This window comes from Arvicanthis niloticus, chromosome 28 (assembly GCF_011762505.2).
Source record: "Arvicanthis niloticus isolate mArvNil1 chromosome 28, mArvNil1.pat.X, whole genome shotgun sequence".
NCBI classification, from domain to species: domain Eukaryota; kingdom Metazoa; phylum Chordata; class Mammalia; order Rodentia; family Muridae; genus Arvicanthis; species Arvicanthis niloticus.
In genome coordinates this window covers 9,218,249-9,234,647 of record NC_133436.1, presented here as the reverse complement: position 1 = coordinate 9,234,647, position 16,399 = coordinate 9,218,249, and the positions used below count along the sequence as shown (strand labels likewise).

Below are 16,399 nucleotides of genomic sequence, written 5' to 3'. Positions count from 1 at the left end.
CGCTGCCTTTTAGCTTCTGGATGTCTTGATGAAATACCTGAGAAAACTAGGTGGGGTGAGCTTATTTTGGTGTGTCCTCTCAGAGATTCCAGAGCAGAGTCACATGGCTTCCTTGCTCCTAAGCCTGAGGTGAGGTAGAACATTCTGGCTGAAGGACAGGTGGAGCAAAGCTGTTCTCCATGACAGGCAGGCGGTTGAAAGGGAGGAGGGGAGATCCCGTTATAGCCATTCTCTAGTTATCTGTTTCCTTTACCAGGCCCCTCCCTGCTTCAGGTTTGAATTTATCAGTGGGATAACCCAAGATGAAGTGAGAACCCTCCTAATGCGTTAATCTCTCCACAGTCCATCAGGAGCAGACGAAACCTTTAAACACATGAGCTGTTGGGGGACATTTTAGCTCTAACCCATGATACCCCAGTGTACTCTAGTATTAAAAAAAAGAAAGAATAATGCACATTTGTTCAGAGAAGCCCAGAGAGGAAGGAGGGCAGTTTCCTGATAGTTTGTATGGAACAATAACCCCTGCAACCCACTGTACCTCAGAGTGTGGTTTTTTTGTGTTGTCAAGGTGGTGAGCCCATCTGGATCCCGTTCGCTTTCAAGCATGACCCTGGTTACAGTGACTGCCATGGTCGGCAGTATGTGAAACGGACATGGTACAAAAAGTTTGTGGGAGTTGTTCTTTGTAATTCTCTAAGGTATAAGATCTACCTCAGTGACAATCTCAAAGGTAAGTCTTACACTTGGGTGGCTATGGTAAACTTCTGCCTGTTACTAACTTAAAAAGCAGATGCCTTGGGGCATGTCTGAGACCTGGAGCTGTGAGGCTAGAAGAAATATATATATGATATTCCCTGCATTTTAGAAATGAAATCCAAATCCAAAATCAACTGAACCATTTTTAATTAATTTATTTTTCTTGCTAAAAAAAGATTCCTTTATAAAAACCATGTCTTCCCCTCTGTCCCTAACTTTGGAGATTTACCTGCCTCATCTTGTTACTAGGTACTGCTCCCCCTCTTCCCCTCCCCCTCCCCTCCCCCTCCCCCTCCCTCTCCCCCTCCCTCTACTCTCTCTCTCTCTCTCTCTCTCTCTCTCTCTCTCTCTCTCTGCCTATCTTTATGTGTCTCTACCTATCTGTTTATGTCTCTTCCACCCATTTTCTTTCCATTTAAACTCTCAAAGATTGCACAATCATCTTCAGGATCCTGGCGTGGGAAACACAAATGTGGTCCAGCCTTGAGTTGTGTTTCAGAACCATGGACAGCACCCAGTGCCTTGAGACTGTGGAAATAGGTTCTAACTACACAGACTTGCCTGACTTCCAATCTTCTCTCTCTCTCTCTCTCTCTCTCTCTCTCTCTCTCTCTCTCTCTCTCTCTCTCTCTCTCTCTCTCTCTCTCTCTCTCTCTCTGTGTGTGTGTGTGTGTGTGTGTGTGTGTGTGTGTGTGTGTGTGTTTAACTCTCTCTGGAAAGCTGAGGATTAAGCTTTACACATCAGAGCTGGTTGTATTGCTCAAGATTTCCCCCCCTCCACACACACACTGAACATATGTTAAGTATTTAGTATACAAAATCTTGCTGGCTTTTTATACTGCTTAATGACATTCGTGCCATTATAAACATTTTTTAGATATAGAAACTATGGAACACATAGCTTAAGTAATGTTCCCAATTTAAACAGTCTCCAAAGCTTGCTATAACGCATAACCCAACAGTGACAGTCTCTAGTAGCCAATGGCCTGTGATATTCCCTCATGCAGACACATTCTACAGCATTGGAGACAGCTGGGGAAGGGGTGAAGACCATTGTCAGTTTGTGGATTCACACTTGGATGGAAGAACAGGGCCTCAATCTTATATAGAAGCTCTCCCCACCATTCAAGGTAAGAACAGAGCTGCTACTTTATAGATGGGTGGGGGGAAAATGACTATAATGAGAAAATGTATGGTATCTCTGCCTTTGACTTATAATTTAGAGATTCATGCTGGGAGCACTTTGGATCCTAAAGGGTAAGAATTAGCGAATCAAGGAATTAAAGCACTTCTACCATACTCTGGCCTTGGGGTGGGCCTTAAGAGACTGGAAATACAAACGGCTTTATAGGACCCCAACCCTGTGCTCAGAAACAAGTTCTGTCACCAGGACGGGGAAGTAACTCGTGGAAGGTTCATGATAGTGGACACTGTGATATGTAAATAACTGGTTGTGCCATGTGGTTGTCCTCTTGTCAAGGAATTGGATTCAGTATGCCCATATGAATCAAGGGGGGCAAACACCCTGTTAAGGAAGGTTGTCAGGATGGGCAGTATGAGTTGAGTCTTACAATATGGATAAAAATAGACAGTGCATGAGTGCACATCTTTCTCTTAGGGCTTAGTAGTAATTTCTGTTAAGAGTTTTACCTGATCAGGTGAGGTCACACTGTAGAGATAATCTGCTTAGTTTACTGACTTAAACTGTAACCTCATCTAAAAATTCTTCACTGGGAAGATCTACTGTCATTTTGGGTTAAATATGTAAGCCAGCTCAGTTCATCACAATAAATACACATGTCTACATAACCCATATATTTTCAGCTCTTGCAGTGTCCTGGCTTCAGTTATAGTCCTATGTTGTCTGTCTTCATTGGTGTTTCTGTGCTAAGGTTGTAGAATTGACCGTGACTGGTTGGTGTGCTCACTGGTAGACTGGTGGCTAGTCATTATTTGGCAAGAGGGAAATAAGGCCAAAGTTGAGAGCAAAAGAAGTTCCCAGACATTTTAAGGCTGTTGGAGCATTCTTCTATTATAGGAAGTCAGCAATGTGCAGGTTTTTTTTTTTTTTTCTAGAAAGATCTACAAGTCTGCTCTAAGTTCTCAGGCTTAAACCTTGGAGTTGAGCAGTTCCAGGAGATTGGAAGCTCTGAACTCAGAAAACAGAATGGGGTTGAGTGATGTGTAGTTTCCCCAGACTAGGTTGCATTCCTCTGTGGATTTCTCTCTAGTGGTGGCTGAAATCACATTCTTTTGTGATGAGTGAGAGAGGATTATCACCCATGAAACATGCCTTGGGGGTGGACCTACTTTTATTGTGACATATAAAACTGGTCCACTGTATTCACAAACAACACTCAGAAATGTTCATCAAAACATTCTGTCTGAATGCAGACTGCGGGTGAGAAGTTTTCCTGTTAGTAACTCTGGCCTTTCCCTCACTTTCCCACTGCCTTTCCAGGCTATCATCGCCAGTATCGCCAGGAGCCTGTCAGCTTTGGACACATTGGTTTTGGAACCCCCTATTACTATGTGGGCTGGTACGAGTGTGGAGTCTCCATTCCAGGAAAGTGGTGACCACAGGATGGGCCTGCTGCAAGTTCATCTTCCTGGCCTGTTTGACTATCTGCACTAGGGACTCTGGGTAAAAGAAAGACAGTGTTCCAAGCCTCCTGCCCCAGTGTATCAGGAGGCCACAGGGTGGACATGACATTTGGTCCTCTTCCGTCGGAATTTGGCCACATTTCTTGGTCTGGACTATAAATATAATTCAGTTTTGCTGAACCTTCACTTCTCTGCACTTTGTTCATTTGTAATCACACATTCCAGAGACATCAACTCTGCAGCAGATCCAGTGTGATTCCAGACTCTTCAGACACAAAACCTGGACACTCCAGACTCTCCAGGGGACAGCACTGGCATGCTCTGCTGGCTTTGCAGAGTGCTCTCTGCTTTTCTCTTCTTCAAATCAGCTGACTTTAAGCTTCACATGTCTTTGTATGAAATAGAATTGAATTACTAAAATTACTGAAGAAAGTACACCCTCTTTGAGATTTATCCTAAAGACTTATCCACCACGGGGCTAAGTGCCTCAAATTTTATTTGTAAATTCTCAATTTTGATATATGTGTGTGTGTATATATGCATATACATATTCACACTCATCAAGAATATTGATTAAACTTGCACTAAATTTATAGTTGTTCTTTAGATGAATGTGTGCAAGACTTTGTGGACATAGGTTCTGTTTGTTAATATCTTTCTGAGATCTCCAGGGGATAGGTTCTCTGAAGAATATTGCTTCAGTTAAAAAAGGTATGCATGCTTCCTGCAGGTGCTGCTTGACTCAAGCCATGATAACATTGAGGAGTGACATCATTACCAGCAAACCAAACACCTTCCTCCAGACTTTTCATGTCAGGGAGATGAGTTTATTACCTTTGTTGAAGCATGCCGGTGGGGGGGAGGCAGGGGGAGAGACAGACAGACAATGTCATGGGGGTGGGGCTTGTGTGCATGTGTGTGTGTGTGTGTGTGTGTGTAGGTAGGTTTATGTGCAGAGGCAGAAGTCAGCTCAGACATCAGCCCTCAGGAGCTATTGCTCTTAGGCAAGACCTTGAGAAAAAGTTTCTCACTGAGAGCTGGGGTCTACAGATTATTTTAGGCTGGCTGGCCAGTAAGCCCCAGTAAGCCCCAGGGATCTGCCTGTCTCTGCCTTCCCAGTGTTGGGATTTCAAGGATGCTCCACCATACCCAGCTTCTTATCTGAGCCCTGGGTATCAGACTCAGGTTCCACGCTTGTATAGCAAGTTCTTTCCTGGCTGACTTCTCCCAGCCTCTATAGCTAATGTGTTCCCAGATGAATGAATACTTTAGATTCAAGTGATTTTAAAGTCATGCCTTTAAAAATTCAATTTTTTTCTTTCCCATCTTAACATCTTAAAATAGAAGCATCTTCCTCCCTGGATTGTAATGCAAGAGGGTGCATTTGGACCCTTCGTTTCCACTGTCACAGAGGTATCCGTCTTCCTATATTCCCCAGACAGTCCTGTGAATAAATGGCTTATCTTCCTACATCCAAGTGTTAGCATCAGTGGAGCTGAGATGAAGATGAGGTGGGAGAAAATGCTGCTGAGTCTGAAGACCACCAAGGGCCAGAGTGTGGTGCAGGAGTGTGGCTGGGTGGCATTAAGTCCCTGTACTGTGCTCAGGTGATGGAAGTTACTATAACCTTCAGAAGATAAGCAGCTAAAACCAAAGCTAAAGCAGCTAAATAAGAACTACAGCATATGGGCGGTGGTGGCGCACGCCTTTAATCCCAGCACTTGGGAGGCAGAGGCAGGCGGATTTCTGAGTTCGAGGCCAGCCTGGTCTACAGAATGAGTTCCAGGATAGCCAGGACTACACAGAGAAACCCTGTCTCGAAAAAACCAAAAAAAAAGAAAGAAAAAAAAAAGAACTACAGCATAGGCTATCAGTCAGGAGTGATCTCTAGGGTGATCTAACCATGGGATAGATGATAGACAGACAGACAGACAGACAGACTAGAGAGAGGACTCAGCAGTGAAGAGCACTTGTTGCTTATATAGAAGACCAAAGTTTAGTTCCCAGCACCCATATCTTGTGGCTCACAGCCTCCTGTAACTCAAGATCCAGGTAATCTGACACCCTCTTCTGGCCTCTCTGGGGACCTGCACACACGTGAACACATACATACACACAAAGACACACATACACATATAAATTTTTAAAGAGAGAGAGAGGATGGATGAATAGAAGATAGATAGATAGATAGATAGATAGATAGATAGATAGATAGATACAAAGATACAGAGATATGCAGATACATAGATGCTATCAAAGGTTTTAACTGAAGCAATTGGCTCACAGAAGATGACAAGACTCACAATAGTCTGACTGAGAGCAGGAAAGCCTAGCATTCTGGCAGTATAAATGGGTTTAGGGCTGTAGAGCCTAGAACAAAAGACATCACCCCTGTCACTCTCAGGCCAAGACCAAAGGCCTGAGAGGCTGAGCCAATGGCATCCAGAGATAGTGATCCTGGGATTTTCTTTAAAGAAGAGCTTGTCCCAGCTCTAGGAGCAGGAAAGCCTGCTGTCTTCCATCTGCCTCTGTTTCCTGAGGCCTCAGCTGACTGAACATCATCCACCCACACTGTGGGTAGATATTCTACCCTGACTAACACGCCAGCTTCCACAGGGAACCCCATTGCAGACTGTCCCTCTAGTGTCTAGTCATTACTTCTCTAGGCTCTAGTCAAGTTGGTAACAAAAATGAACCACCATGGGTAGTGCTATCAGCAACATCCCATTAAATTACAGAATACATCAAATAAGTCTCTGGTAGTCATCTTGGATGTGACACTTTGGAAAAGCCATTGACAGCAGGGTGATGTTGAAGTCAGAGGAAGATAGGAAAATATGACTTCTCACTGTAATGACGCCCACCAGATGCTCTGCCTAAAGACAAAAATGTCACCTCCCAGAAGCCTGTGAGGAAAGAGTGCTTGCCAACTCTAGAGGCCAGAGTAGATGCCCATCAGTTTACAGAAAAAGCAAACTGGCCCAGAGTGACAACTAATTTTAGAAGGGCCCTACCAAGAATGCTTATCTTTCTAAATGGAGAGCTTCCCTTCCCCAGGAGAAACCCGAAACACAACCCAGCATGCTGATCCCTCAGTCTGAGACCCACCTACAGTATGTGGCCTGTAAATCCAGAATTGTCTGTACATATGTGAAGCTCTGTAAAGGATACTAATGAGAAAGACAAAAGTCAATGGTCTGGAACACCAACTATAAATGGTGTGTGAGGCCTGAAAACATTTACGATCTGGTTCTTTTAGGAAAAGTCTAGTCATGGGTCTGAGTTGTCCAAGTTTAAAATCCTAATTTTAAAGTGACATATAGTAGGCTGGGAAGAGATCTCAGTGCTTGCCGTGATTTGAGTTGGATCCCACCTTAAAACACAGACATATATTCACACGTACATACATATATGCGCACACACAGACACCCACACACAGACACACACAAACACAAAAGCCCATGTATCATGGCATGTGGTATTAATCCCAGGCAGAGACAAGTGAAACCTGGGAGCACCAGACAGCCAAGCTCTCAGAACTGGTAAGTTTCAGACCAATTGAGAGACCCTCTCTCGGAGGCAGGATCCCGGGCAATGGCTCAGTTCTTGAAGTCCCTGATACTTAAGCGTGAAGACGTGAGTTGGAATCCTAAGTCCTGTTACAAAAAGCTGAGCATGGTGGCATATACCTATAACCCCAGCCCTGGGGACCAACCAGCCTAACCAAACCAATGAGCTGATGAGCTTCTAGTTAAGGGAGACACCCCACACACAAGTGTTCACACTCACACAAACAAGAATACCACACACTAACAGAACACATACCGACATAAATGGCTTATAAGAAACAATACCCAAGCTTTATCTCTGGCCTCCATGCACACAGACACACTTACAGACACCCTTGAACATATACTAACACCCATACACATACAGTCGCATATATTAATTTATATATTTATGTCTTTTGTCTTGAAATACGTTTGTTTTCTGACTGCCATCTCCCTGAGTTTTGTGCTTTATGGCTGGGCCCTGAGGTCCCACACTTCCTGCTCGGAAGGCCCCTCACTTGGGCTGTAATCTTGGGAGTCATTTATACCCTGTAGGCAGCTTCTGGCACATTTAACATAGCTGTTTACTTAAGACATAACTTTCAGCATTTTCCAAATGAGTTTTGACTTATTTTTTTTCCCCTTTGACCTATTCAAGCTACATATCTGGGTCAGTTGGTGGCAGGGCGGGAATTTCAGAATGTGAGGACAACAGCTTTTAGTCATTATGAGTAATTACAGAACAATCCTACTGTCAGAGTTGACCTCAGACCTTTAAGAAAAAGACCACAGTTTTTCAATATTTTCATTATTATATTTATTTTATTGTATGTGTATAGGTGTTTTGCTTGAATATATGTCTGTGTCTTTAGAGGACACTGGATTCTGTAGAACTGGAGTTACAATTATCAGCTGCCCTGTGGGTGCTGGAAATTGGACTGGGGTCCTCTGCAAGGGCAGCTAGTGTGTTTAACTGATGAGTACTTCTCTAGCTCCCAGACCTGTAACTTCATATACAGTACCTCCAACTATCTCTTTAAGAAGTAACTGTTACTAGGTGATGTTGGCACACGCCTTTAACCCCAGCACTTGGGAGGCAGAGGCAGGTGAATATCTATGAGTTTGAGGCAAGCTTGGTCTACTGAGTGAGTTCCTGGACAGTTGGGGTGACACAGAGAAAGAAACACTGTCTTGAAAAACCACACACACACACACACACACACACACACTAACTATTTTGCAGAGGACTGAGTTCAATTCCTAGTGCCTACATCTGTTGGTTCATAACAACCTGTAACTTCAATTCTAGAGGATCTGTCTCCATCTTATGGCTTCTGCAGATACCTGCACACATCTGGTGCACATAAACTCACACACGCATACACTCATACACATAGATAGACAGATAGACAGACAGACAGACAGACAGACAGACAGACAGACAGATTTAATTTTTTAAGGTGTCATGTGTGGATGATTTATTTAAAGTAAAGTACCTTTCCAAACATCTCACTCAGATCCTAGATCATGCCCCAGTCTCATGTAAGGCTGAGCTAGGGGCTGCTGGGGGAAAACACGGCTCACTGTCATAGAGGGTAAGCAAGTGAGCCAGAGTCTCAGGACAGGAGTTGCTGTGTAACATGCATCTAGATCTCCTGGGCTCTTCTGGGTTCCTTGCTTGAATAACTCCTACTCTTGTTCTGTGTATGCATGCTCAGTTTTCTCCTAGAGACCAGCTTCTGCTGGATGTCTATTGCCTGAATGGCCCCTATTTCCCCTTACCCTTAAGACACATCATGCCACCCCTAGATCATGACTGTTAGACCTCAGGAAGCTGTTCCCAGACTCCTGTCCCAGTGTCTCAGATCCAGACTCAAAGGTGCTGAACGAGGCTCTGACTATGTATGCTGATCCAATCAGCTGATTCTCAGCCTGACTAGAGAACAGAAGACAAGCCTGGCCTCTCCCGGTGGATATGCAGTGAATGAGAAGCCAGAAAGGAAAGTGAGTTGCCTCGTTAGGACAGTGCTCATGGTAAAATGGCTTCCCTTTGGATGTGGTGAGACTTTTGGGCTTCTAGAAAAGACATCATAGATCTACTTCAAAGAGGAGCTGGAGAAGGAAGTGTGAGAAACATTCCTAAATTCATAATGAAATGACAGGCTAGCAAATTCTTCCTTCCTCTGTATCAAAGATGTTCCACAGATAGTCTTCTGACAGTCGGGGAGACAACCAAACACAGACTTTCTACAACATTTTATTATTAGGCAAATAAATAGAATGGAGTGGAGTGGGGTGAGGTGGGGTGGGGCAGGGGGCAGGGCGGGATGAGATAGGAATGGGATGGAATGGGATGGGAAGGGATAGCAGAGGGTAGGGTAGGGTAGGGTAGGGTAGGGTAGGGTAGGGTAGGGTAGGGTAGGCTAGGCTAGGCTAAGCTAGGCTAGGCTAGGGTAGGGTAGGATAGATTCCTAGAAAGCACAGGATGGGTTAGGCAGAGATACACTCTTTCTGCCAGCACATGGGCCTCCACTCACCTTTCCTTAACCTGGGACAGACATCACTAATCAATCAAGCCTGTTCTCCCTCTGAATTTGCATTTGGCTTCATCCTCATAAACCCCGAGTGCAGAGCAGTTTTCTTAAGTAATTCCAGGGCCAAGTTCAAGCTCACTTACCACCTCTGCTTTGCCAATGCAAATGGCTCTCCATTTTGAGTTTTGACAGAAATGAACCTTCTACCCCCAGACTCTATGGGTACCATGAATAAAACAGGATAGTGGCTAATGTGAATTAAAACAGCATTTCCCACCCAGGAGATTCCTGATTTTGACATATATATATATTTTTTAACCTCCTGCAGATCCCAGTTCTTATTTAGTTAAATTTATCAAGTACTTGTTCAGCCTACATTATCTCCTCAGTAATGTCTAACTGTGTATTCCTTAAAAAGTTTAATCAAATTTAGGGGGAAAGACACTCATGTTCACGTGAGTAAGAAAATGCCCCACCCCAAATGCATATTTTGTCCCACCCTTTTGCATATTTAGAGTTGGTTACTCCAGTTAACAGTGGAGGAAAGGACAGCATGTCCACTCAATGCTGTGCTTTCCGCATAGGAACACTCTGCCCACAGGGAGACAAAGGATCAGATGTTAGCCCAGATGGAAGTGGCCACAATGGCTGTTGCCTGGAAGACCGTCTACACCCCAAGAGTGCATCTTCCCCGTCCCGTGACACCTCCCTTTCTCAGAAACTGACCTCTTTCTGAGCTATAAGTCAGGCTCAGCCATCGTCTCCCTCCTCGCAGCCTGAACACAAGTGGCTCCTGCACTTGGGCACATAATGGAGCTTGCATATTCTTTTTCCTGTTGTTTGTATATGTGGTTGACTAAAACAATCAAGCCCTCAGAAGGAAAGACTAAACCTCAGACTTCCTTCACAGTTCTTTCCCGGTCTGGGAGAGCAAGGTAACTCCAGCTTACCCACCCTCTGCAGCAGCCTCCTCTTCCTCCTTTCTCCTGGCCCCAGACTAGATGTCAAAGCATGTCATCTCCCTCAACCTCAGGCTGCCCACTTGGCTCTCGGCAAGCCTGGTTTGCATTCCGCCCTTTCACCTTCACAAGGCCACCCACTATCACCTCCTGGGAGGCTTGGGAAAGCTAAAATCTAGACGGATTGGAGAGGGGACACAATGCTGGGTGTTCAAAGCTTCACGTAAGCACTTCCGTACTATAATGGGTGTGAGGCTCACTGGGGAATGAAGGTGTGACTGAGGATGTCCTGGGCACAGAGACAAAAGCAGCCTTTTCCTGGGACACAGTTCTCCCTGGGCCCAAGGTCACCTGCAGGATGACACAGCCCCACTCATGTCCTGGCATCTAGAATTTGTCAGGCTTCCTCTTTGTTTAGTGTTTATCCATCGTGGCTTTAATTCAGCAAACCCTGAAGTGCCATGTGTGCCAGCAGGATGAGTGAGAGACAAGTCCAGTCCAGCGCAACGTCCACTGTGATAAGCTGAACTACGACAACTGTAATGGCTTCTTTTCTTTATGCTAGATTGAAAAACAAGAGCTAAATGTTAGACTTAAAAGTGTTTGCGAACTGCCATCTCAAATGGTCTAACTCTGTGGGGAGTACAGCTGTTTGACACGCTCTGGATTCCACTTAGAATGCTTTAGGGCTGCCTTATCATATAGGAAATACTTATTTAATGACCTGTGACTCCTTTCCAGAAAGTGCTGTTTATTCACTGGGAAGCCTGTAGTTACTGGGAAATGAACTGGGATCTGAGAGGGCACAGAATCTTGTCAGCCAGAGCAGAGGGTTTTCTTGGTCTTGCTTTATCTGTGGTCAGATTATCCTGGGTTAAATTATAGTCAAAACTGGGTTGTGCCCCGGCTCAGAGTTTGAAAATGACCAGGATAACACTATTCACATATCTGCCCATGTATTATTAACAGTCTCACTAAGTACCAGCATCCCTGCTGAGCACACATGTATCCCTTGTTTTATGGACCGGCTGGAAACTTACACACCGTGAAATCCATCTTCTTTGGTGCACATTTCTGTAAGTTTTAACAAATGCATGTAACCATGTAAGCATATAACCACAGCTCACAACAAAGCAATTCTGGCACACCCTAAATAACCCCTTTTATCTACCTCCTGCCCTCAAACCACCAATTTATTCTCTATTCATATTTTTACAGGACACTGTAGAAGAGAGATCATACACACAATGCGTCTGAGAGTCTTACATGATCTTCCAAACTGTAGGAATTTGCTCTTTTTAATTATGAATAAAATTGATATAAGGACCCATGCACAAGATCTTGCTGTATAGAAGATATCATTAGGGAAATAAATAAAACATCAAGCCACGAACTGGGAGAAAACACATCATAATCTGGCAAAAATATATATTTTCATACCAACTTAGTGATAAGAAAACAAACAGCCAGTTAAAATTAGTGGGTAAAATATTTTTAAACTTACTATTTGTGTGTGTGTGTGTGTGCATGTGTGTGTGTGTGTGTGTTGTCTGTCTGTGTGTCACATTCATGCAGTAACCATTGAGGCCAGGAGAATGTGTGGGATCCCCTGGGACTGAAGTTATAGAAAGTTGTGAGCTGCCATGTAGGTGCTGGGAATTGAGCCCAGGTCATCTGGAAGAGCAGCCAGTGTCTTTAATCACTGAGCCATGTCCCTAGCTCCTAAAATATTTTTAAAAGACATTTCATTAATGAAAAATGGATGGCCAGTAAGCGTATGAGCAGACAGAGAATAAGGTTTCGTATTTTTAATTCATGACTTGTTTTTATTTTATGTGTATGAGAGTTTGCCCTTTGGCAGTATCGTGACTCTGGTCTGTCATCGATTCTCTGTTTTGGGTGAGTAGAGTTGTTCACATCTTCCCAGAAATGGTGTCAGACAACAATATTCCAGGCTCACTGCTGAGCTGCACGGGACCGGATCAGAGCAGCCGAGTGAAGGTTTGGGAAACGGGTGTAAGATTCTAGCTGTTGCCTGTGGACAAGGGAGAGACTGGACTCAATCTCAGTCTAACTAGGCTAGTGTACACAGTTCCTGAGAGAATGATAACAGGTCCCCGTGGAATCGGCCAGTGGAGGCTGCAGGAAGAAAGCTCTGTCCCAGAGAACAGACTCTAACGCCCAGTGGCTTTTTCCAACCCAACATTCCAAATTCTTCCACAAAATAGTTCTTCAAAAGCATAATACCAATACCATAATACCTTGATACCAATTCATTGCAATTATTGTGGCAAACTACCTCTGCTAAAAGCAACGGAGGGGACAAGGGATTTATTTAGCTCATGGTTCCATGGTACAGTCTGCAGGGAAGTCACGGCAAGCAGGAGCTTGATGCAGCCGCTTGCTTCATATCTACAGTCAACTGCAGGAAGAAATAGACGCATGCACGCACGCATGCACTTACCTGCTTGCTTGCCTGTCCTTAGCTGGATTTCTCCACTTGTAAACAGTTTAGACCCATTCTCAATTTTTGGGTGACTACGTCTTTGGAGGGGGGAAGGGGTCAAATGACCCTTTCGCAGGAGTTACCTAAGGCCATCACAAAACACAGATATTTCAGACTCAACCGTAGTAAAATTAAAGTTATAAAGTAGCAACAAAAATAATTTAATGGCTGGAGGTCAACACAGCATAAGGAACTGTATTAAGGGCTGCAGCATTAGTGAGGTTAAGAACCCCTGGTTCAGAGAGACTGGGGAGATGGCTCAGTGGTTAAGAGATGCTATTCTAGAGGGCCAGGGCTTGGTGTCCAGCACCGACATGGAAGCTCACTCACCACCAGCTGTAACTCCAGCTTCAGGGGATCAGAAGCAACTTTCTGAAACTTTTGCCATAGCAGGAGCTGAATCCTGATGGCTTCCTGTGAGACCACCATGTCAGCTGAGGAGAAACCCTGCGGAGTGTTCAGGAGTGTGTTTTGTATATAGAAAGCATTCAATTAGTTGCAGAGGTTTTTACTCAACGAACAAAACAGTGTGTTCTTTGGTTTTCCAGGCTCTCGAGTCCACTCACATGTTTGCTTCACATGCATTTTGCCTCCCTTGTCTTGCGTCATTGTGGCAGACAGACGTCCTAACAGTGTTATGGACTCATTAGTTACTCAGAAGCTTTACTCATGTGTTTGGATATAATTAAGCCCCAGTTTTCTGTGCTGCCCCTGTTCCTCCATTTTGAATGTCAAGTATATGTCAGTGGAAATCTGATACTCTATTGACAGCCGTCTGCTGCTTATTGACTTAAGTTCTGTTCAGTCATCTTTATTCATTCCAGCTGTTTCAGGGTGCTGGGGGGTAGAGATGGATGGATGTGACTGCCCATGCTTATCATCCCAACATTTGGGGAGCAGAGGCAGGAAGATCACCATGAATTTGAGCCAGCTGGAGCTCCATAATGAGTTCAAGGCCAACCAGGGTCACACACAAGTAGATTCTGTCTTACTAATAAACAAAATTGCTGAAGTCACTTTTTTCCTTGACCATGGAAATAACAGGAATTCAGTCTGAATTATTATGATTTTTTTGGCAGTAAAAATGGTATTCTATTTCTCCTCTCCCACCCCCACCCCCCGGCAGCCCCCAGTACACTCTTCCCCTCTCATTCCCAAAGCAATGCTACAATCAGAAAAAAAAAAAAGTTTTAGGGGCAGAAATAGGAGGGGGAGGGGAGATGGGTAAAAACAGTCAAATCACTCACAACAGGAATTTCCCCAAACAGGCTCATTCCCCTTAGTCAACCTCTTTGACTTCATCATCCTGTTCTCGTTTTCGCTTCAGACTCCCTTCTTTTTCACCAGCTTCTTCTTCATTTTCCTCATCATCCACTTCCCCATCATTGTAACCTTCTTCATCCTCCTCCTCTTCTCCACTCATATCCTCTTCCTCCCCTTCTTCCTTCTCATCCTCTTCCTCTTCCACTAGCTGGGCAAATTCTTCATACTCCTCCTCATCCTCCACGTTGCCCTCAACATCAGAGCCAGGGGCCTCCTTGTAGTCCCTGTCATAGCCATCAAGGTACATGACCTGGGGCAGGAGCTTGAACACGTTTTCTCGGTAGGCATTCAGGTTAGTCACCTCACGGTTCAACAGGTCTAGAATCAGATTGTCTAACTTCTTCAGCCGCTCTATTGTGCTGAGATCTTTTATTTTGTTGCCACTTAAATTTAGATGCTTGAGGTTCGGACATTTCTCTACCAATACTTCCAGGTCCCCTGAGGTTCTGTTTCCACTTAATTCAAGCTTTTTGAGTTTGTTTAACTTTGGTAAGTTCGAAATGGAGGTGAGGCCTACGTTGATTGTTACTTAGGAATTCCAGTTCTTCAAACTCATCTGTGAGGCCTTTGATTTTGCCTTCAATTGACTTATAGTTGTCCAGAACCAGCTATTTCACATCAGAGGGCATCCTGTTCTGCAGATCTAAATAAATCTGTTTGCCCATCTCCATGTCTCACGCTCTCTCTTTCTGCCAAGGATCCTACACCAGCGGAATTCAGTCAATCCAGTCTGACTTTCTAACCTCACTAATTTTTAGTCACTTGGGCCAATGGGAATGGTCTTTAGCTTACAAGTGGTCCATATGAGGAATTCTTCCTCCCTAGTTTTGGCTACAATAACTATACAAACAAACGTGGCCATCTCCCCTGAGAGGCCATCCACGTTCTCTGAGATTAACACATGAACAGATGTCATTCATACAAACTCTTTCAACTTCTTGGTTTCCTGCTATATAATTTCATGAAAAAAATTGACCTATTTGCCAAAATAAAATTTATGTGTTTAAGACAGAAATTACAAACATTTTTGTGTCTCTATTGAAAAGCTTCATGGGTTCTTGAATGACTTCTGGGGGCCTGCCCCTTCCTGGGTGCTAGTTATACAACATTTTAGACAGTGAACATCTCTCAGTGAGATCTGAGCACTTTGGTAGCTCGTTTGGCTGCATATCCATGCAGTGGTGCTTGCCTTTGCGTATTCATAAAAGCTGCTGAAGAACATGTAGACTGAGCCACCATGATTATTCATATAACAACGCGCATAGTCCGCACAGTAAGCAAGAATGCGAAAAGAAAGTAAATAGACCTTTTTTTTTTTTTTTAAGATTTATTTATCATGTACAGTTTTCTGCCTGCATATATGCCTGCGTATCAGAAGAGGACACCAGATCTCATTACAGACGGTTGTGAGCCACCATGTGGTTGCTGGGAATTGAACTCAGGACCTCTGGAAGAGCAGTCAGTGCTCTTAACCTCTGTGCCATCTCTCCAGCCCCCAAAAAGAAACTTTTTTTCCCCCATGAGACTCGGGCAGAGACGCACGGGACAGAGCGGGATTCAAACACGTGGAGGCAGAGAGAAAAACAGAGAGAGAGAGAGAGAGAGAGAGAGAGAGAGAGAGAGAGAGAGAGAGAGAGAGCAGAGGGCCTGCACCCTCTGCAGGCAGCCACCTTAGCCGCTGCACCACCACCGGTTCACTAATAGACCTGTTTTTGTTTTTGTTTTTTCAGGACAGGGTTTCTCTGTGTAGCCCTGGCTGTCCTGGAACTCACTCTGTAGACCAGGCTGGCCTTGAACTCTAGACCTGTTTTTAAAAGAAATTTTTGAGGAGTCCAGTCTTTTGTTTAGTGCTAATTAATAAACAAAACCTGTCACCAAATTTGAAATGTAATTCAAGTGACCATTTGTATATTGACTGAGAGATGAAAAGTACACTCATTAAACACGCCAAATTACACAAATGTCTCCACGTCATCTGCTGCACGCCTGCCCTGCTGATCAGGTGACAAGCAAGACCTATCAGCAGGAGCTGATACGTGGGCTGCTCCAAACTCAGGCATCATGAGGAAAACTATAACTCCCATCCGCTCTTGTCTTTCCTCTTTTGGAAACAGAAAAAAAATAGGATCTGACACACCTGGAATCCTTTTAGAGACTATGATGGTT

At 44.2% G+C, this 16,399-nt stretch overlaps 1 protein-coding gene and 1 pseudogene across 4 annotated transcripts in view; one reads left to right on the top strand and one right to left on the bottom strand.

Annotated features, from left to right (window-relative positions):
- Positions 1–3,953, top strand: part of Fndc1 (fibronectin type III domain containing 1) — an 84,708-nt gene extending 80,755 nt beyond the window's left edge. For all 4 annotated transcript variants that reach the window (XM_076926678.1, XM_076926676.1, XM_076926677.1 and 1 more), the window contains 3 exons: positions 569–730; positions 1,764–1,886; positions 3,218–3,953. In XM_076926678.1, coding sequence (XP_076782793.1) covers positions 569–730; positions 1,764–1,886; positions 3,218–3,333 — 401 coding nt within the window. In that variant the 3' untranslated portion in view covers positions 3,334–3,953. The remainder of the gene's footprint in view (positions 1–568; positions 731–1,763; positions 1,887–3,217) is intronic.
- A 10,236-nt stretch (positions 3,954–14,189) lies between these two features.
- Positions 14,190–14,904, bottom strand: LOC143439958 (putative acidic leucine-rich nuclear phosphoprotein 32 family member C; annotated as a pseudogene).
- Between the last annotated feature and the right edge of the window lie 1,495 nt (positions 14,905–16,399).